This window comes from Falco rusticolus, chromosome 12 (genome assembly GCF_015220075.1).
Source record: "Falco rusticolus isolate bFalRus1 chromosome 12, bFalRus1.pri, whole genome shotgun sequence".
Classification (NCBI taxonomy): domain Eukaryota; kingdom Metazoa; phylum Chordata; class Aves; order Falconiformes; family Falconidae; genus Falco; species Falco rusticolus.
The window spans coordinates 27,606,168-27,629,112 of NC_051198.1; the positions used below are offsets into that span (position 1 = coordinate 27,606,168).

The 22,945-nt window shown below is 41.0% G+C and overlaps 2 protein-coding genes across 7 annotated transcripts in view; one reads left to right on the forward strand and one right to left on the reverse strand.

Annotated features, from left to right (window-relative positions):
• Positions 1 to 420: 420 nt before the first annotated feature.
• On the forward strand, positions 421 to 2,036 carry MIXL1 (Mix paired-like homeobox). Its single transcript, XM_037405691.1, has 2 exons — positions 421 to 996; positions 1,067 to 2,036. Exons 1-2 carry the CDS (start codon positions 685 to 687, stop codon positions 1,463 to 1,465), a joined length of 711 nt encoding a protein of 236 aa, XP_037261588.1. The 5' UTR covers positions 421 to 684; the 3' UTR covers positions 1,466 to 2,036.
• Positions 2,037 to 4,159: 2,123 nt separating this feature from the next.
• The window catches only part of LIN9 (lin-9 DREAM MuvB core complex component), a 40,001-nt gene continuing 21,215 nt past the window's right edge, over positions 4,160 to 22,945 (reverse strand). For all 6 annotated transcript variants that reach the window (XM_037405758.1, XM_037405755.1, XM_037405756.1 and 3 more), the window contains 9 exons: positions 18,577 to 18,734; positions 17,316 to 17,449; positions 16,200 to 16,319; positions 15,925 to 16,026; positions 11,141 to 11,221; positions 7,616 to 7,741; positions 7,070 to 7,252; positions 6,862 to 6,959; positions 4,160 to 5,555 (listed from right to left, as the gene is read on the reverse strand). In XM_037405758.1, the coding sequence (XP_037261655.1) occupies positions 5,450 to 5,555; positions 6,862 to 6,959; positions 7,070 to 7,252; positions 7,616 to 7,741; positions 11,141 to 11,221; positions 15,925 to 16,026; positions 16,200 to 16,319; positions 17,316 to 17,449; positions 18,577 to 18,734 (1,108 nt within the window). In that variant the 3' untranslated portion in view covers positions 4,160 to 5,449. The remainder of the gene's footprint in view (positions 5,556 to 6,861; positions 6,960 to 7,069; positions 7,253 to 7,615; positions 7,742 to 11,140; positions 11,222 to 15,924; positions 16,027 to 16,199; positions 16,320 to 17,315; positions 17,450 to 18,576; positions 18,735 to 22,945) is intronic.

The window sequence follows — 22,945 nt, forward strand, 5'->3', positions numbered from 1 at the left end:
CCGATTTTTGTACAAAGTCATTTTGCACAGGAGACAGTCCTGTGGATGTTACCAGACGGTAAGGCCAAAGGAGGACGGACCCTTCCGAAGGTGTATCCTGTTGGGGCGCACAGGCAGCGTTCTGGCGTGAGGCCTCCTCAGTTACGGCAGCAGCATTGGGCTGGCGAGTGGGTGGGAAAGGTGATGGCTCCAGCGCCTGCCCCTGCCCCGAACGAGCCGCTGGGGCCCTGCAGGTGCGGTTAACCCGCATCTTAAGGAAGGTATTTCTGCAGCAGCCGCCGGCGCAGAGGCCATGCACCGGCCGCACAGCCCGCAGCCAAGCGCCGCAAACGGGGCGGCCACGGGAAGGGGTAACTCGTCTACCTGGAGCCTGACGCTGTGCGAGACCCCTCAGCGGCAAAGCGGGCAGGAGCTGGCCGACCCCCCTCCCCGTGCCAGCCCCGGTGCTGCACCGCGTCCAGGAGCGCCCCAGCGGCGGGCCAGGCCCCTGCGGGTGGCGACCTGCCCCCACCGGCCTGGCCCAGGGGCACGCGTGGGGCCGGGGCGGGCTGCGGGGCGCGGCGGGGTGCCCGCAGCCCCCTGCCCACCTGCCCACGGGGCCGTGCCGCCGCCCCCGGATCCCCCGCCCCCCGCCCCGGCTATAAAGGGCGGCGGGGCGACCCGGGCCCCTCCTGGCCCGCTGCCATGGCCGCGCTGCGCTTCGGGGGGCCGCCGGCGGAGCGACCCGCCTTCCCCGCCGGCAGGTGGGCGGGGGGCGGCGGGGGGCCCGGGCCGGCCTCGCCCGCCCTCAGCGCGCTGCCCCCGGCGGGCCGGGCCGGGGGGGCGGCGGAGCCGTCGGAGGGGGCGCCGGCGGCCTCGCAGCGTCGTAAGCGGACCAGCTTCACGGCGGCGCAGCTGGAGACGCTGGAGCTGGTCTTCCGGGACACCATGTACCCCGACATCTACCTGCGGGAGAAGCTGGCCGACGCCACGCAGATCCCCGAGTCCCGCATCCAGGTGAGGGCGCCGGGCCGCGCCGCGCCCCCCGGGCCGCCCCCGCCCGCCCTCACCCGCCTCTCTCCCCCAGGTCTGGTTCCAGAACCGGCGGGCCAAGTCCCGCCGCCAGCGGGGGCCGCCCCGGCCCGGCCCCGCGGAGCCGCCGCCCGGCCACCCGCGGCCGCCCCGCTTCGCCGCCCCGCAGCGGCCCCGCTACGCGCTGGCCCAGCGCCTCCAGCCCAAGGAGGGGGGCTCGGGCCCCTACGCGTGGCCGCCGGCCGCCGCCTTGCCCCCCGGCCCCGGCGGCTGCCTGCCCGGCCAGCCCGGGGGCGCCCCGGCCGCCTGCGTGGCGGGGGGAAGGCCCTGCCCGCCGGCCCGCGCCCTCTGCGGCCAGTACTCGCCCGTCTCGGACGCCGAGGACACCAGCGGCTACTCGGAGTCGGGCTCGGAGTGGGAGGAGACGGGCCTGGGCGCCTTCTGCGCCCTCTGAGCCCCGGGGGGGTGTCAGAGCCCCGGCCCCGCCACCTCACCCCGGCTCGGCCACTGTTGCACTTTATCCGGTAGTAACTGATTTTTACCTATTTATTGGAGGAAGATACAGGTCAGCTCCGTCAGCTGCGGGCATCTTTGTACACTGTATGTAAAGATTCCCATATGCGGGTTTTTGTATTTCTATTTAACCTTCTTTAGCCAAAAAGCTAACCAAATCCACCGTGGGGGTGGGTCTTGGGAAACTTGGGACAGTTGGGGTGGTCTGTTGGGACTTTTTGACTGAGGAGGAAAAAAAAATAAAGGTTTACATTTTTGCTTTACTCGTGTGCGTACCTGGGACAGGGTTTCTTACCCCAGCAGGGTAAGGGGCCATCCCCCATCCCAGCCGCAGGTTCTTCCCTGGAGAGCTGGAGGACAGGTGACACCAACTGCCTTAAGCCTTTAGATCTGCTCTAAACAACCACCCCCATCCCTGAAGGAAAACGCAAGTTCATGGCGCGAGGAGCACAGCCCCAGACCCTTGTCCTGCTCAGACAAAGGCCTCAACTCTGCCGCTTCAGCCAAGTTTAACCACAGACAAGTGGGAGTGTTTTGTGAGGGCGGTAAAGGTGTTTTAGCTTTGAACTCGAGTGTTGGGGACTACACCGAGGCTGTTACATGATAGGAGTGGGCTGAATGGCTCTCTACTGAGGATGAATATGGAATCATTTAGGTTGGAAAAGACCCTTAAAATCATTCAGTCCAACCGTTAACCCAGGACTGCCGAGTCCACCGCTGAACCATGCCCTGAGCACCGCATCTGTACGTCTTAAGTGTCTCCAGGGACAGTCGCTCCCCTGGGCAGCCTGTTCCAGTGTTTGACCACCCTTTCAGTGAAGAAATTTTTCCTAATATCCAACCTACGCCTCCCCTGGCACAACTTGAGGCCGTTCCCTCTTGTCCTGTAGGCTGTTACCTGGGAGAGGAGACTGACCCCCGCCTGCCCCCAGCCCCTCAGCATCCCTCTGGCCGTGAGGGGCCCAGCATTCAGCACGGGGGGGGACAATCGCTGGCCCCGCTGGCTCTGACACTAGCCAGGGCACTGCTGGCCTCCTTGGGCACACCAGGGGCAGTCAGTGAGCCCTGGGGACACCCCTGTGCCCAGTGCCAGCGCGTTGTGGCTCCGTGTGCTTTGTGCCCCATGCAGCACACGCCCAGCTGTCCACAGTCCTTCCCTCACCTGCAGAGTGGGTCACCCTGTCACAGGAGCAGGTCAGGTAGTAACAGAAGCCTCTCCTGTAATTCAGTCAATGAATTTATTAAGGAAGGATAATGTCACTATATATTTTGAGGATAAGGCCAATTCTTCCCGCCTACAAAACAGCCTTGCAGAGCCCATTCCAAGACTCCAGTTATAGAAGAGCACCCGAATGCCAGGAGGCTCCGATGGTTTGGAAGCACAGAAAAAGTGACCCATGCACTGGCAGCAGAAACACCCTGTATGAGCAGCCGTGTCCCACAGAATAAGGTTACCAACGCACTAAATCCCTCAGTCACCCTGTAACGTACCTGTGCTCGCAAGGTCTGGGACAGCTGCACCTCAAGCCTGTAAGGGTGGGGCGCAGGGCAGGGTTGCAGATTCATACTCTCCCTCCAAAAACCAGAGCCCCTCTTGAAAAAAACATAAAGCAAAACCCACCCACCCACCCACCACCAGGTCCCGTCCGCCCCAAGTGGGCACCGGTGCCCAAGGAGCTGTTGCGTTCGGGGTTGGGAAGGCCCCTGAGGAGAAGCACTTACATGAGGCAGCAGAAAATGAGACCACCAGTTCCTGGGGGTGCAGCGGGAATTCAAGGGTACTGACTGAAGCCAAACGAACTCATTCTACTCCTGCAGCCTTAAGTTGCAGCAGTTGCAGAGAGTTCTTCAGATTCCCACTAGGCTTAGGCCACGTGCAGCTGAAGCAGTCCTATTTGTTACTGTATTTCACCAAAACTGAGCACCATTAGCTCTGACCCAACACATCAGGAGAAACGTGGCCCCTGGAAGGAGTCAGGGATGTACGCCCACGTTGCCTGCAGCAGCTGGCCCAATGACATGTGAAAGCACACAGACAGGCTTATCACAAATCATGTATCTTCCTGTTATATGACATAACCCTGCAATGATTAAAAAAATCCCCCATCAACACAAAACATGTTGGAAAGAGCACACTGAAGAATCTACACGTAAAAACCATCACACCGATGGAATTGGAGTCAAGATGGGAGTGTGGTGGTTGAAACAATGTATTCTGTGTCCCGCAAGAAATAAGTTTGTCAGGAAAAGCAGGTTCCAAATCCTCTTTGCCGAGCACCATCCATGGTAGTGGTATCTGCTGGTGCCTACAGCTTCCCTCCCCCTCAGTTTGGGATGCTTGTTATCGACAGGGCAAAGTTAGCCTCCTGCTGTCAGATGGTAACACCACAAAATAACGGGTAACATAATCACAAAAGCAATTGCAAAGGCCACTACAAGATTCTATTGCACTATGAGAGGTAAATTTCCACAGGTGAGTCAGCAAAATTAGCATTCAGCATTATTTTTAATATCCCTTGCAAAGTTTCAAAATACCTTTTAAAACAGCTACTCACCTTGTCCTTACAATGTTTCATTTTCAGCAATTAACTTCTGTTGTTAAAAAAAAAATGACCTGAGACCATCTGCAAAAGAGTTTGCATTTCTGTGAAATATATCAATTCTCATAGGTCAATTTATTCAGAGTTACAAATTTCATTGAGAATAAAAGATTTATGCATTTCTCTTAATTAACAGAACAAGTTTAGCTAAATATAAACTCTGCACTAAAGTTTTGCAGTGGCACAATACCAACACAGAATACAGAAGCATCTTTAAACTATACAAAATTTTAAAATTGAAAATAAACCTGTTTACATATCCTTTATACATTAACATATAAAAAACCTCATTTAATGAGGCATCTAAAAGAATCAAAAACATCTCTACAGCTATCTCTGAAAATTCATATCTGGAAACAATTCATTACACAGAAGCTTTACAAGACTATTTAAACAAACCAATACACACTTTTTACAAGATTAACATTCCAAAAGGTACTCATAGGCAGGTTGTCACTTTTCATTTTTGCAGTTTATCTCACTGGTTATCTTTACTTATAAAAATCTTCATATTTATATATGTTGGGTATTGTTGGATAACCAGTAATCTAATTTAAAAGTTGTGCAAAACAAACAAAAATTTGGAAAAACAGTATGTTTAACCAGTCGTTTACATAAAATACCAACTAAAGCCTCTTTCACCCTGTTTGAAGGGAAGAAACCATAACCAATCTTTTTCCAGAAAGTTACCAGTTACATTTTTATATTCCTTCATTATAGTCCTTCTATAAGTTATGATAAATTAAAAGTTCCAACAAGACATTGACTGATCGATGGACCTGCCCAACATCCTCAGCTTTACAGCTTCTGTCCATACCCTGCTGCTGCTTCTCCAGATGAGGAACACTCAGCCTGCGTTGTCCCCGCGCCACCCGAAGGCAGAAAAGGCGACTCGGTGCCTCGGCAGGGGCAAGCTTTACATGACAAAGACCTGCCGTGTGGCTACTCATTTGAGCCATTTCCTCTTCATCACTTCTAACATACCAGGACAGCCAACAGCAAGAGGTGTGCAGAACTCATCTGAAATTTTAAAAACTAACTTCAAATTATAGGAAAGTATGTTTTCAAGTTTATTATAATAAATGCAATCACTATGAGATTACCAGTTAGCAAAACTACTGTATGTGAATAACAAATGGAGAAATCTAATGTAACGCTGGCCAGTAATGCTGGTTTTCTTGAGAAGCAGATATAATATATTTCAAAGGGTCCTTTCCGAGAGGTTTTCTTTTCCCTTATCTTCTGGCAGTTAGGATATTTGGTGAAGCCTATATAAAGGAAGAGGATTTTCCAGAACTACTTGCTGTACACTTGAAAGAAAGTTTTCAGTCTCTGTTGGTGTTATTAGCTGCAAAAGCATGTAAATTTCCCATCTGGCTCAGACCACTCTGAATATGTGCAACATGGATCTCAACATTATTCTGAAAACAACTACAGGAAGAAAAGAAGAAGAAAAAAAGCGTTAAACCTCACATTGAAGAGTTGTGTCCGAATATTTCTACAGTGAAAGTCAAGGTATGAACACAGCCGATACAAAAATTCAGAGGAATTGGAAAGTAGTAATACTAATGCAACTTGATTGAGACAAATGTGAAAATAGTATTTGCACAAGCACTGGACGAAATCAGCAGTTACTGACTCGGGTACTTTAAAGAAGACTTTAACATGACCAGAGTTAATGAAATTAAAATATTATGAAGAGATGCTAAAATGCCCTGAATAAGTACAGTGAAATGGAAACATCATCATCTTCTTAACAATGTACACCAGCCTTTAGCTGAATCCACTCCAACATGCAATTTGCAGTGTTGATTATCGTGAATTTTCACTAATATTCGGGGTTTATTTTCCGTTTTACTAATGAAAAATGCTATAAACCAGCATTTCTCAATAATAGTTTTTAAATCAGAAGGCCATCCTACTATCTTTGCAAAAAAAAAAAAAAACCAAAACCAAAAAACAAACTCATGTGTGCAGCCTCCCATTATTATGTAGCAATACAAGTACAGAGGATATAAGGAAACACTTAGCATTCAGGTATATTTTCTAAATTATGTAATTTAGCAGCATTATAATTATAAAAAAAAAATAAATCCTGGTCACACATTGCTGGAGGCTGCAGTGTACTCCAGATGAGTATTACCAAATTCTTGCTATTTTTATAATGCCTCCTCAGGCACCTGCTTGTGACAACTGTTAAAAAATGGCCCATCTAGACTAGATGGGCTTTGACCTGGCACAATATGGCTGTTCTTCTGTTCCTCAGTTTAAAATATTGCTAATGGAAGCTGGTCAGAAGCTATAATTGTCTCATGTGCCAACTTTTGATATTTACAGACAAGAGGTTGAGTAACTGTGTAAAAAGAATACTGAAATTGTACTGTTCTGTGGTTTAAAGAAATTATTAGTGGGATTTCAAAGTCTGAAAACGTTCTAAAATAATGTATTAGTTGTCATAAATGACTGAAGAGGAAGAAAGTCTAGTTGTTGCTGCATCAGTTTAGCACTTTGTTTCATTTTTTTAAAAAATCAGGTTACTTCACTAATAAGTTCAAACAGAAAACTGCTAGTTTCACTCCCTTTAAGAAGCTCTCTTTTAAAGAGGACCATTCCTGTAAGTAAAAGTTACCAGATTAAAACCCTTAATTATAATCATTGCTCAGCTTTAAAATACAGTAAGAATTGCTTGCTGGCACAAAATGTGTAATTAAGAATTAAATATTCATAAAAGTAATACCTGATATTTGAGGAGTCTATTGAATTCTTAATGTCATTTAATGAATCTGTTAGTGATTTAAATTCAAAGGAATTCAGATCACCTCCTTCTGCTAGACACTGTAGGAGAAGAAAACAAAAAGTGTTCTCACAGTTTGGCACAAAGAAACCGGCAGAGCTTTAATGCTATGCATTTTACAGGAGAAACTATTTTTTTGCAAGTATTTTACCTTAATTTGCAGTAATATTGCTGTAAGTCTAGAGATAAGATCAGTTAAATTTTCACTCTCAACACAAAGCTGTCCTGTTGTCGAGGAATTCGCTTGCCTGACGATCTCCTGAGCCTCCTCTTCACACCTGCGCCTCAGGTCTGTTGGCTGGTCAGCAGGCTGGAGGCCCTGGTCAGGAGCAAGCTGCATAGACAGAATGAAGAGAAATGAAGAATGAAGATCTCTTTTGCATTGGGTGTACGTGTGAAATGACAAACTATTTCAAAGAGAGTTCACAGGTACGTAGTAACACAGGGTTTTTTCTTCCTTTACAAACACATATGTCTATTTCAAAACTGGCCACTGGCATCAACGGAAGTGTCTACGTTCCAGTGAAAGAAACAGAGACAAAGGCTGAGGCAGAGAGAGAAGGAATCCGACAGCTACTACTAGTTTCATTTCAAAGTGACCCCCACCTACACCCTATTCCCAGGAAATTCTAATTATTTTTTTGTACTTAGGTTAAGCAAACCCAACAAGTACATAGTGATTCCAGCAAAACCTTACCTCATAACAATACTGTTGAACTTTATGCAAAACTTTATTTAAGTCTTTGTTTAGTTGCTCTAGATCTAGCACAATAGTTGCATATCTCCTCTGAAACTCGATGCCTATTGGCATAGAATAGGATTTCTGTGGAAAAGACAAAGCATATTAAAGTTAATGCGATACTGTACATTTATATCTCTTGAACTCATCAAAAGGAATTTTCACTTGAAAATAACAGAGAGATTTGAAATCCCAATGTTTTATAGAAAAACGTTAACATACAGAATATTAAAATGTAAGTATCGCTATTTAAAACTCCAAGTGACAACTGTGTAGTAACTACTATGCTTTTATTCTCTTTATAAAACACCATGATACCTGTGGTGGTAAATGCTACAGTAGAAGACGGTGGCCTGACCTGCTGATTTCTGCAGGGGTTGGTTAGGGCTTCTCTCTACTGTATGAACAGAAACCTGCCCTGTCAGAAGGAGAACAGGACAGGACAATATGGCCACAACCACCTCTGCTGCAGGATGGGAGGCGCAGTTGCCTAGTAAGTTAGTGGTCACCTGAGGATGACTCAGTGCTACGTACCCTTTGTTACAGCTAACAGTTGTGCCAAATAAGGAAGTTAGTAGAGCTTACATATGGTACCTTACGTATTTTGGGTAAGCACAATTTTCCACAAAAAATAAATGCCACAATAGAGTACTTTTTTCTTACACTGTTTTCAGAATGTGTGATATTTACGATATATTATAAAATTTCCTCCACAAATGGCCTCTTGCAAGATAAGCTGGATGTATTTCCACTGCTTCTCAGCCACAAGTCTGAGATACAGGTACCTTGTGCAATCAAACCTGTGGCTATAGGTTTTACACCATGAGATAAAGCAAACTGCAAAGTCAAGAGCCTCCATCAGGAGGATCCAAGTCAAAAACTCAAAAGCAAAGTTTCAGTTATCAGTTCAGTTCAGTTCCCATTAAACTTAATCACTGAAATGATCTCCAGGGATTTACAAGCCTGAATACCAGATTAATAGGGCTTTAAACTAACACTGTAACTTCAACATTCACCTAAAAGCAAACTGGAAACCAGCATAAATTTGACATACTTCCTGTAGCTCTGGAATGTAAGGGAAAAATGGGAACTTTCAGATCATCTTCGGTGAGCAGCCCCCCTAGAGCAGACTGTACTACTCCAGGTTAGCTGTGAAAGCCACAGACAATTGCGAATTCTCCATCAGAGACGACAGGCTAAGGGCATTCTATACTAGTGACAATGAAAGACATTTTTCTCAGCACTAGCACTGGTTCTGATCAGGGAGCAATCCAAGATCTGGGAACACTGACAAACAGCTGAACAGGCAGACAAAAGACAATGGCTTTCAGAAGATGGAATCAGGTAACATCTTTGTCACTGGCATCTACATGCTTCTGTGGAACAACCAGCACCACCTTTACCTTGTCTTTATCACAGGTTAAGTGAAAAAATGAACTACCCATCCTTTTTGTTTAGATTTTTTCATCCAAATGGCTATCAGAAAAGTGTTTACTGTTTTATGTACACAGTAGCTTGTTTATAGCCTGCAAGCAAGCTAGTATAGTGATGTCAAGACGCTTACCTACTAATAAGCTGTCCTTTCAGAAAAATGAAATAGAAAATGTGCAGCTGTGTGTACTAACAGCACCTCTGAAGGTATCCCCTGCCTCAGGTAAGCTTATTATTATTGCCAGATAATAATGGACTACATTCAGTAGCAGTTCTGATTTTGGTCAGTTCTGTTTATTTCTATATTGGATCAGTCGTTAAAAAGTCACCATAAAATGATTGGTTTAAACCAAACAGTGGTGTTACTCTAACAATTATCAAATCACAATTGAATTAATTATTATTAGAGTCTGAAAATGAAACTATACTTCAATGAACTCAAAAGATTTAATTTTCTCCATGTTCAGGTGTGTTACTGATGTTCAAGTGGGCTGGTGCTGGAAAAAGATTCTTGTTCAAAGAAAACACATTTTAAAGGAGAAACAACATATACTCAGCAGCACAAGCAGAGATGGGATTGCCAAGGGACAAAGAGGATTAGAAGACAGGCTAAGAATATGGCCCAATAGGAAGGTATCACATCCTCTATTTTTATCAGGACAGCCTTGAATAGTTACAGAGGTTGCTTTATGATTGCTGGTTTGCAAAGGAAACATCACAAGGGAAGAAACTGAAAGTATCTCAAAGTCCTTATCTAGGCTACAACTGAGCTAAAATATATCAAATTTAACGTTTATTTCTAGATCCCCTTCTTCCCTGTTGCTTTTTCGCTCTTTCAATTTTGTGGAATAAGAATATAAAGGAAAATAACAATACAGTTAATTTATGACTTAGTAGCGGAGCGACATGTTAATATCTGGATTCTTGTCAGAGGAAAGCTAATGTCATTCCTATGGATTTCCTTATATATGCAAAAGTACTAATATCTCAGTAAAAACAAAATGTTTTTTAGTTTGTTTTAGGAAGAATTCCTAATTTTTCAGTATCAGAGTTACAGGTTGCAATGGTGTGTCTTAATCCTGCTTCTTTTTGCATCTATTTTAATTATTAATATGCAAATTTAAAAGACAAAACATTTCATGCGCAGGAAAAAGAAGAATTAGTAATGGAAATGATAACAAGGTTTTGAAGAGCAGCATTGCAGCACAATAGAAGAAAATTACAGAAACATAGGGATGGGGCAGCAGGAAGCAGAATAACAGAACACACATGTGCACATGATCACTGAAGGGACAAAGAGGGAAATCTCACCACAATAAATCAAATCCGTCAACATTCAAATATTTAAAAAAAGCCCAGCTTTCTGGTTTCAAGAAATAAAAAGGACTCCTCTTCCCCTCCACAAACCTTTAGGCTTCTGTCTGTACGTTGTAGAGACAACTGTCTGAATGGATGCTAGCAGAAGGTTGAGACTGAGAGCTTTCCACTTTCAAGTTGATTGAAAGACAGGGGTGGTAAAAGAGGCATTCTTATCATTTTGATTTACTGACTGATGATTAGATAAAGCCTAGCAAGAAAAACTATTCTGCTCCTGCTAATTATGCTGTAGCTGCTCTGGTATTGTAATTTTAAATACCGGTCAAGGGCACTCAGAGCTTTATATAGAAAATCTCTGAAATGAGTTATTGTTTTAGCCAGAAAGCTAAATAAGTACTTACCATCTGCAAAATAAAATTATGATAAATATTTTACCATATAAACTTATACCTGAGATTCTCCAAGTACATAGTATTTCCTTACTTTACATGTCAACAGACATATGTTCTCAATGTTAACATTAATCAGTTTCCAAAGCATAATGCTTTCAAAGGAGAATCGTATTTGAAACAACTGACTTCTCTGGATTGTCTTTAAAAAAAAAATAATAAAAATTTCACATCATAGAAAGTGATAAAATATAGATTTTATCTAGACTCTAGTTTTAATTACGTCTACTTGCATTAGCTGTTAAAGCATATCCTGTTTTAAGAATTGAAAAGAGAACACTCTCACCAGCTTTTCTGCTTCTGTATTCATTTCTCTCAATTGTTTGATGTGTTCCTTCTTGATCATAAGGATTTTCGATAACCTGGTCTAAAACAAAGGAACTATTTTTAGAATGAATAGGTCCTTAAGCAGTTTTGAAATGCTATAGAAATTCAAGATAATAAAATGTGTGTTTCTTTCATCATTTTAAAATACATTTCTCGGTTGTTCCTCAAGTTAAGATGCAGAAAAAAATTTAATTAAAATTAAATGATGGATTTTCCAGAGATTCTTAAAGCATTTTCAAGTACCCTAGATTGGAGAATGCTAAAATCCACCAGCTGAAATTCCCTGTAGGAAGACTAATATAATTTATGGCCAGCTAGAGGCTGAAGAATCAAGAATCTTCTTTTTATGCAGCCTGAAGGAAAGCAAAGGGTGGTACCACCATGTGCTGCAGTTCCTATCGCTCACCTTACCCACACCTTTTTCCCCCCCACAGTTTACAGCTGTGCTCTGGACCGACACCAGCCCTCTGCGTACACTCCTGCAGTAAAACCTGGTACAGAGCCTGGGTCTATTTTATACAGAACAACTCTGGGCTTTCCATTTCCCTCTTTCATCATGGGAATACCCTGTTTCTCCTGCCCTTGGGAACTAGCAGTCTGAAGCGGAAATCACTGGGAGCGCTCTCAACACACACATCACTCCTGAAACCATTCATACTGCCTAGGGCCCCGAGAGAAATCCTAGCTCAGCTACAAACAGCAAGAGTTTTATTACTCATGTAAACTGAACCAAGATTTCAGCTTTGACACATTTCAAAGGGGGTTAACTCTGCATCCTAGGAGTGGAACGTGGGACTGGGAGGAAGAGGGACTCCTAGTTCAACATGTCTGCTCATATATAGTCCCCTTTACTGATTTTCAAGTTCAGTCTTAACACAGCCAGGTTTCTTGCCCTCACAAGTCCTAATGGAAAATTGTTCCAGGACCTCTTTCAGCTAATTATGAATATTCTTGGAATTTCCATGTTAAACGAGTTCTTGTTCACTTCACAGTAATCTGTTCTGCCAAAGCCGTTTTTCAGTTAAATACAGCCTCTCCTCTCCCTCTTTGTATTTATCCCTGTTTATTCAGAGACGGTAAACACATCTCTTCTCCACTGTTCCTTCACCAGACTAATCAAAACCCAAGCCTTTCCAGTCTCCTCTCCCATAAAAGGCTCTCCATCTCCTGAACTTTTGTGGCCCTTTGTGTGTCTTTTTTCTATTCACTATCATCTTTCCTGAACGTGAGCAATGGGAAGAAGCCTGTACCAGTATTTCAAGTAACAGATCTGTAACTAAACCTGTAAAATGGCATCAATACATCTCTTTCTGCCACTCATACTTGGCCAGATGCATCTCAGGACTGGATGGCAAGCCATGGTCAGACTCACAGAGGCGATAATTGGAAGGTTATCACTATTCCAATTGCAGCTGCTCATTTCTGTCCTTACGCCGTCCCCCTGATGCTTGTGCTGAGCCAGCACTTGCATTTTTGCAGCTATGTGAAGAACCAATCCGGGAACCGATAACAACAAAACAATGAATTCAGAAAAGGCAAGAAAAAAAAGTTTTAAAACTGTTACTTGTGGGCTGGATTTTCTCTCTGATCTAGTTTCTACCACCTCACACGAATGCTCATGCTGGCAAAAACACACCTGGGAGAAAGGAAAGCATTGTGCACCATCTGCCCTTGCTGCCAAAAAGTTACTCGTCAGGCTCTGCTGTCATCGCCATGCAGCAGCTGCCTAACAGGTCTAAGTCCTTCTCCCTCATGAAGGTGGTGAGTCCCCAGCTTAATGTAGAATATATTATTTGTTCCCAGAACTTGCAAGCTATTTGGTGCTTAACATCTACTTTGATGTCCAGACATACTCCAGGCTACAGGGCCCACATTTTCCATGAGCTTGGATTTTGTATTATAGTCACTCTATTCCCAGACATAGCCCAGTGATCAAGATAATCTGATTCTTTCTACACGAAACTCTGACCTTCCACTGTATCTGTGGTATCTACCAGCTTTCTCTCATTGGTACATTTTGTTAAATAGTTTCCCATTTTCATTTGCCAGTATCATCAGCAAATGCTTCCACTCAGTTCAACCTTATTTTCCTTGAGAAATTCTTGCCTAACAGTTCTATTTTCAGCACAACTCATCCTGTTTACTGTTATAATTTATAGTTCTCACTAAACTGGAAATGAACTTTTAGTACAATGCATTTCCACATTAAAAGACACGAAGGAACAACCCAACCAGTATGTTTAGATTCATACTTCAGATTTCATTTTTTTCAGTCAAAAGGCTATTTAGAAGAACACAAGCAGTTCAAACTAAAGTGTGCAATAACTTACTATGGAACATTTTCAGAATTTTCATAAGCAGGAAACAGTCAAAAATCCAGCATCCAATTGCTGATTTTCCCAAAGTCCCAAAGTTTACTTACAACTGCAAATTATACATAAAGAGAATATCCCTAACATTTATTTGTCAGTGCCTGCATGTGATTTTGGCTACACTTTCTTTTGTTCCAAATTAATTTCAAACCCCATAAAAAGAGAACTAAGGGGATGGGTTGAAATCTTATTCAAGGTGTGTTGCATTTTCCCCGTTTTGTCCAAAATAAAGTTTTCCCATTAAATTGTTTATTCATGGTATCACAAATAATCGCCAGGCAATAGCTCTCCAGAAAGTTTTTTCTGAATCAAACATTTTCTGACCATTTACTTCCTGAATCACCATTAAATCACAATGAGGGCTTTGACATTTTTACTGTACCAGTGTATAACAAAGGCTACAACATCTTTAACAGTCACCTTTAACATAAAAATACATCCGGACTGGTGAATGCAGTGCAATCAATAATCAGTATTCACCACTCACGTGTATTTCACAACACCAAATATTTCAGTACCATCCTTAAACTTCCAATAAAAAACTTGATGCTTAAAATGCTTAAGATGCTAGGCTTAAAAATAAAGCACAGTCCCTCTATAAATGTTTTTTTTTAAGCCTCATGATTCTTTAGCAAAAAGCTGGATAAAGTATTAAGTTGCTCATGTAAACAAATGCCAAAAATCTGTGGCTTGATTTTGTTCAAAATATTTCAAAAACCTTCAAGCAAAAATGCCCTTCAAGGGCATGTAGTGACATGACAGGGGATAGTGGTTTTAAACTGAAAGAGAGTAGATTTAGATGAGCTGTTAGGAAGAAATCCTTCACTGTGAGGGTGGTGGGGTGCTGTAACAGGCTGCCCAGAGCAGCTGTGGGTGCCCATCCCTGGGGGTGTTCAAGGCCAGGCTGGACGGGGCTGGGAGCAACCTGGTCTAGTGGAAGGTGTCCCTGCCCATGGCAGCAGGGTTGGAACTAGATGATCTTTAAGGTCCCTTCCAACCCAACCCATTCTATGGTTCTATGATTAAAAATACCTATTAGTGCGCTATCTTTGTAAAACGCCACCATTTGTAATACAAACAAGAGGCCTATACTTTTAAAACTCAGATTTCCTTATAACTAGTAATATACCATGAAACCTGACTAAGAAATCACACATTTTCAGATTTAAAATACGGAAGAAATATCATAAACTGATCAACTTGACGCACTAAACAGTTGTAAATCTCAATACACCTTAGCGTATACACCTCAGCGATCATGCTTAGCGACTCAAGTAGGATAGCTGCAGATACCAGTTTTGGTTATGCTGCTAAACTGTATCTTTTGTGTATTTCATTTTTTAACATAATTAATCTTATGGCAACTGCATTTGTTTTAATTTTTCTTAGCTAAGCTAAGATGCCAAGCCACTTTTTTCAAAATCAGCTTCATGCACTAAGTTTCCTCTAAAAACCTGAATAGATCATTCTGTCCAATAAAATTAATATACGTTGAACGGCCAAAATATTAGTGTCTCATGCGAGCTACAGACACAATTTGATTCTTTTGATCAATTACATACACTCTGAAAGTTGAGAAACTTTTAGCAATATTATTTCCTGGTTCTTCGTATGTTAAACTCTGACCATTCCAACTTCCTTTAGCATGTTCAAAATAGCTTTCATTGTTAAAGAATTCAATCACAGATCTCAAGCTAAGCCAACGTGAGCAATTATGTTCTTCCATCATCCTGAAAAGTAGCATGCTTTGATGAGTTTTGATATTCAATGAATCTCAGCTTCCTCACATTACTTGTCTGTGCTCTTCTGAACTGGTGGACAAAAATCACTTAGGAACTGAGGAATTATTTCATAAAGATATAGTCAAAAATAGTTTTCTTATTTATAACCTCTATGTTTGCTTTCAGGGAAAAAGAGTGCTTCTTTTCTTCTCCAAGAGGGTAGGTCATTACAGAACATAAAATACAATATATGATAATGCACATAGGCAAATGTTCTCTGTGTAATGCAAGTATATTTTAAATAAAATAAAAAAAGCCTTAACACAGTACAAAGTTTACAGGTAGAAACAATATCTTTTTTTAGACCATCTGGTAGAGCTGGGAAAAATAAAGACAGACTTCTGGAAACATAAGTTCCCCCTGCGGTCTCAAGAGCAGCATATTTCAAAACTTATGAACAAGTGAGAAAATTAAGAAGGATTGGGGTGGGGCAATAAACCCAAATATTTTTAACATATTTTCAAAAGTTATTTTGAATATCACCATATCTGTCATAAATCAACAGAAGGCCATTTCGCTGCAGAAGAATTAGAAGAATAAGCACAAAAGGACAACACACAACAAAGTTAAGAGCTGCAGTTAACACTTACCACTTGAATGAGGAATTCTACTGGAAAGCCTCCTAATGTTTCGCTATCTGTGCCTGAAATTTTGTTTTTCCACGAAGATTGTCCTAATAAAGGATCACTGTCCTATACAAGAAAGAACACTTAATTTAGTAGCTTATTTTTAGAGGGATTTGCTAGAATTTTTGTCTTGTTGAATAACCTCATAAAATTAATCTCAAAAAATGTTTAAGGTAACAGCTTCAACATGTATCAGAAAATATTTCAATGATTAATACTACGTGAAAAAAGTAACTTACTGTAATTGGAGACTGGAGTGAAGGTGTATAATGCAATCGGGGAGGGGTCATAAAGAACCTTGAAGGCCGTTGTTTCTGTCCAAAGGCAGCAATTGGCATGGTTTCATGAGGTTCATTGCTCTGTAAGACAGGAACAGGAAGGATATACTTCAGTTGTCAGATTAATTTTAAACACCTTTTGGAATACTTAATTTATTTCTGGAATCTGGACTAGCCATACCCATCCATGCCCCAACCCAAGAACATTAAAAGACTGACATTTTGCTTTTGGGTTAGCAGGAACTTCAAAACCATATTCTATTGCTGGAGTTTTCAAAGTGTTATGGCATCATATCCGATAAAACCTGCAAGAATATTTCCAAAAATTCTATTGACAAATTGCAGACAAATAACTGGAGTTCAGCGGGGCTCCAAGATCAGATTATGAGAGAGACTAGACAAATTATGGGCCCTTGGTAGATTCAACACTACACAAGATACAAAAGAACGTGAAGTCCTCTGAAAAGCTTGCAGTCTAGGTCAGACTGTTGGGCAGGAACAATTCTGGGAGCTCATTAATTGGTATAAGAGCCTATGAGCTAGGAAATACTCCCAAATTGTTTGACCAGAGCAACACCCCCACAGGTAGCTTCATTACCATAAGAAGCTTAAAAACCAGGTTCAATCAACTCATCATACTTGCTGGCAACTACCACAGGCCTTTCCAGATTTTGGGAAGTTACAAAGGGCCAGGTTTTCTTTAACATTTTCTGCAAATCCTGGCAGGATCCCATAGCAGAATTTTTTTTGGATCTTACGCTACTCATTATATTTCTTCATACTAAACTCAGACTATTATAATAACCTGTAATAGTAGGTCTAGTAAATTATTCTAGCCCGAGCCATTATGTTTGTATCATAAAGGGTTATCCCGTTCTATAAAAACATAAACAGTAGAAGCTCATTCCCCCAGAATTTCCCATGCATCTGTTATGCTTGTTTCTAATCTATGACAATACTACCTGCATGTAATATTTTGAATTGATTTATTTTTGATTAAAGCATACAATTGTAGATTTTTTAATTTCATTTTGTTTTTCATTACAGCTATTTTAAGATTGTGTCATTAATACTTACAAGAACTTCATAATCTGGGACTGTGTGTGTTCCAAGACCTGCCCTGTCAAAAGTCACTCTGTATGTAGCATTGAGAGTATCTACAGCATCTATCTGTCCAGTGAACAGTCCATCATGGACACCTCGCAAACGTGCTTAAAAAAAAATAAAAGAAAGAAAGAAAAAAAAAAAAGAACAAACCAAACATTATAATGTTCTAATACTATTGAGAAAAATAAGCTTAATACACCTTTTGCAAGTAACCCTTTATATGTACGTTTTAAACCCACAGATTAAAGGGGGGGGGGGGAGGAAGTAAAACCAGGAAAAGAATTGTATACAATAGAAACACCACCCAAATTTTTGTCAAATTTATCTTTGCAAGTCAAGTATTTCCCAAACCTAATTCTTAGCACTACACTTATGTCTAAGTAAAACACTATTTAATACCCAATACCTTCTGATAGACAGATTTTGCAGGCAAAAGTCAATTTCCAGATGATTTTGCATACCATTTCTCTTTGATCACTTCCACTGATGACTGCATATTTAGCAAAAGACAATGAGGAATGCAGCTCAAGGATACAGCTCTAGGAGAGTGAGGAGAAGCAGTGTTGTGCATGCCTGCTCTTCAGCAAGAATTAAGGGCACTGTTGCTGAAGAATGCAAAAAGCAATGAACGGTAGCGGCTTTAGTGGGAGATACCATGCTTAAGTGAAAAGCATCTGGATCACAAACAGACAGGATGGAGGTTTAAAGTTTTTATAAAATCAGACAAAACTTGTGGAATGTTTTTAACAATATTCCTTCCTCAGTTACGTGTAAATTTTTTCAGCAGGCAATGTCATGTTTAGTATATATGTCCAACTACACTGCAATATCAATCGTGTGTCTGTTTCAAAACTGATGTATTTATGGAAAAACAAAGGACAAGTTTTATATTAGGTTAGATTTTAAACTGTTAGACAGCACTCAGCTCTCTGCATTTAAGCATCTCTCTCTCTAAGATTTGTCAGATATACTAGACATAAAAAAAACATTTTAAAAATCCTACAATCTGAACAGCAGAAATAATGAATCATACCAAGTTTGTACCTCAAAACTGTATCACTGTTTTAAAAATACTAGCTAATCCTCACAAGCACCTTCTCAGTGAGCTAACAAAAAAAATACATTTTTTAATGTTTTAAATTTAACTATGTGCACCAAGTATATTACGATTTACTAAAATCTTTGCAAAACACTTGGCTGTTTTTTTCTTTCTTTGTTTTTAAGGAATTACCTGTAACTTTTGTTCCTATTACAAGCGGTAATGGAATTTCTTCTGGAAGATCTTTGAACTGTGAAATATCTGCAACTTTCCGCTGCTGCAAAAGTCTTATTTTCTGCCGTTTCTGTTTTAATGCTGATCTCTCTTCCTCAAAGAATGCAGAGGAACACCTATGATACAATTAGGTAAAATTTTACTTAAATTCAGCACTGAAAACATACATATGTGAAGAGACATCAAATAAACAGGCATAGTTTACAAATCAGTGAGGGACAATGAAAAAACGTGGGGTGAAGTGTTCAAGACAAAAGGATTCTGTTGAATGGATTTAGAGAGTCTTACTCTCCAGAATTATTGCTCCTAAAATAACAGTTTATTTAAAAATACTAGTCAGGAATGCTAGTTGTTGCATTAGCATATCAGAAGAGCACAACTTTTTGTGACTTTTTCTGCTTATAGGGATCCACCTGGTGTCACAACAAAGCTAAAGCAGTCCCACATCCAGCCTACTCTGAATACCAGTTCAATGCATGTAAGGACTTACTGTGAGGTCCCTGACTGCCATCACTTAATGATACGTAGTACGTCCCTTCCACATGTGCTCATTAGCTCAATTAAACAAACTTAGTGTGAAAGAGCACCAGACTCAGAACATAAAAGGGCACTTCTCTGTCTCATATCTTTGCATCTGTGCAGAGTACAACTCAGCCACAAAATCTCTATTATGCAGATGAATTGTCTAGAGATCAATCATAGTAAAAGTACAAATTTGTTTAAACTTGGGTTATTGTGTAAAATCAGATAATCTCTATAGCATCCCCCATTTTGGGGAGGTCTTAAAATATAATCTAAAAGATGAAAGACTTACTCCCAAGGTCCTTACTTGGTTTTATTCTTTTTCACTTTTAACCTACTGAATAGGCATGCTGCATGAGAGAGATGCTGAAAGCATAAAGACATTAAGGACTTGATCTTATCTCTCATTAGTTATTAAAAAAAAAGTTTTATCATTCTTGTGTCAATGAAAGAAATTTAAAAAAGGAGTACAGATGCTACTGTAGCAGAATTAATTAATTGCAGAAGCAGTTATTTATCAAATGATTTACTACCTTTGTTAATTGCTTCATGCAGTCAAATGCAATTTAAACAAATTCTGTGGAACTCATAGTTATATATTGATTACTGATCAATAAAAAGTCCTATTTTACGAGGTTATTTTAGAAGACACTGGCAAGTCCTGCGCTGGTTCCCTCTTCTACACTGCAAATTATTTTCTGGTTTAAATCCCTTCAAGGTCTTCCTCAGTTATTTATCTTTCACTCAGTACTGAGCAGACAGCTCCTATTTCCCAGTCTGCTTCTACTAATCTCTTCTTATATGCCACAATAAACATTCTTATGTTTTCTTCTCTGTACCACTCAGAGAGTTCCACAAGCCATTTCACTATTCTCCAAAATTTCTCTTCCTTGCAGTGTGCCTGAGAAGATCCTAAGATCTAAGCTGCCAGGATGGATGCTGAGATCACTTTCTTTCATACATACATCATTTGCCTTTTACCTTATACATGGTTTCTAAGTTACATGGGGCATAGACCATCTGTTTTGTCCAGTGTCTACAGTATTAACACAATGAGATCTTAGTCCTGAGCAAGACATTAAAGAAGAAAAAAATAGGAATAAAGGAAAAAAAAAAAAAAAAAAGGAATGACCAGGAATGAACTGAAGCTGTGATGCACCTCTGTCAGGTATGTGTAGTAATGCACTGCACTGAAGGTTCCTTTCCTAGGTTTTCCGATCACTACCACCCAAAGTTGTCACTAGTCTTTGTACAGTCTAGGAACTGTGTTGTAGATGGAGCAACTGTAGGTGCATGTCCCACTCCTCACTCAGTTCGCTACTGAAGACCAGAATGTGGTTACCTGGAACTGTGTATTGCCTAATGATCCTCATTAGGAATTCAAAATATCTGGAAAGGGATATGGCAGAGTAAGAGTGATGGTGGTTGGGAGACATGCAAAGCTTATTTGAATACTCTCATTTAAAGATGTGGTTTGCTTTGTATTTACTACTGGGGAGGAACAAGTGTGAAATAATGCTTGCCATAGGCTGTGAATATGAAGTAGCAAAATGCAGGTCAGAGGTTTTCAGTATCATTGAGGAGAACAGAGTGACTAATCACAGCAAGACAAAAAAAAAAAAGTTAATATTAGTCCTTCTAATCATGTCCAGGGTCTTGCATCAGGAACATCAGATATTGCCTGATGCTCTTTGACCCATACTCTTAGAAATACAAATTCAAATGCTGATATACTAATCACTGACCTTGGAAGGTCCCTACAACAGCAACTACTGTTTTACTGCTAGCTCAGATGTTCTTAAAAAGTCTCTGTTCCGAATGCTGTAGGTCATGGATGTAGAAAGTATTTGCAACATGTTTTTGGCTTCTGTTAAAGGACATCTCCAACCCCATGTCCCCCAAATGTATTTAATAAAGGTTGTCCCATCTTCATGCCATTCCTATGAAAAAATGAAGATTAAAACTATTGTACAGATCACATTGCAACCTCATTAGTTTTCTGTAGAGACTTCTTAAGAGGTTGAACATTGTTCTCAGTTTCTACCTCAGTCATGAGAATTTGAACTAACAGAGGAATCATCACCATCATATAGTGGTAGGACAAGCATATCTGAGCTTAATTCATATCCATTCCTATTTCACAACCCCAGTTAAGTTTATACAGAGTACATAAGACTAACTATTACCTCTTCCTTTTCTTGGAGCATATCTTTCCCCACAGTCTACTGGAATCTTACAAGCTTTGCAGGTTCCCATGAAGAATACTGTTGTGCCAATCAACCACACTGTTGATGGTGTGATAGGACATTTAAAGTAGCAGCAGACATAAGAAAATATTACAATATATTTAAAACAAAATTTAAAAAAAGACAACCACGTGCACAGCTATCACACAGAGACACTATTATTCTTTGCCATCAACACTGTGGATGCAAAATGTCTTATTTTTTTTTCTTCCTTCATGGGAAGATATCAGTATTGACATAGTATCTAGCTCACATATGAGGACGACAGAAGAAATTTCTAACAGAATAGTAACATAAAAAAACTTTGCTCCAGAGGTAGATGAAAATTCTCTTGAAAAAGCATTCAAATTATTTAGAATAATTCAAAATTTTTCTGAACTAAGGCCAAAGACCGCTCTGGAATCTTGAAAAAGACTGCTAATAAATGTCTTTTTAAAAAACATTAAAGAAATTATAAGTAAGCAGGAATGCTTATTTTATGTTGATAGAAAGCAAGAACTCATGAAATTTGGGTTAGTAAACAAAATGAGACTCTATATCCAGTCAAATACTTGTACTTCAGATAAAACAACTTCCTGCCCATTTAGACCTGTGGTTCCCTAGGCACGAGCCTCTCTTTTTAAAAAGCTAACTATATAATAGCTTAACAAAAAAACCCAAACCAAACCCAAAAACACTCCCTCCCCCATCTCCCCCCCCAAAAAATAAGAGAAGGAAATTTTATCAGTGGTTCAACAGACTGCTGAGTAAGGCAAGCTGATCTTTTATAGCAGTACCCACTTTTGGCAAAAGTCAAATGAATAAGTGATGATTTAACCTCCAAATACACCATTTCCCTCTCAGTAGGAAGCATGATGATAGAGGAACGAAAAGCTATATCAGTTAAGCTCATGAACACCTTTCCAAAAGGAACTATTTTTAAGCTGGCTCTTCCGCCTTCCCTTGACTGGTATTTGTTAGTTATATAAAGTTGTTTATAGGAGATGAAATAGCCTCCATCAGACAAAATATAATCTGACTCAGTACAGCGATCTATGAAATGGATTCGGTGCTTTAGTGTTTGTATTTTCAGAAATAAACCAGGCTTTTATTTCTGCAACACTGCTTATACCTTTTTCTCCCGGTCTCACATAATAAGAGGATGGCTGAGTTTGGGAGGGACCTCTGGAGGTCACCTGCTCCAACACCTCCAGCAGAGTCACCTACAGGAGGCTGCCCAGGACCAGGACCCAGGATGGCCTTTGAGTATCATTAAAGACGGATATTCTACCACCTCTCAGTCACCCTCACAGTAAAAAGTGTTTCCTTATGTTGAGACTGAACCTCCTGTGTTTCAGCTTCTCCCCACTGCCTCTTGTCTTATCTCCAGACAATACTAAAAAAAGTCTGGCCTTGTCTTCTCTATAGCTTCCCTTCAGATATCTACACACAGAGATGAGATCCTCCCTGAGCCTCCTCTTCTCTAAGCTAAATTGTATTGGTTGTGTAAAAAGGCTGAAATGAATCAGTGGGTTTAAGAATTAAGAATTCTACATTAGAGAAAAAACTATGCCCTTCGT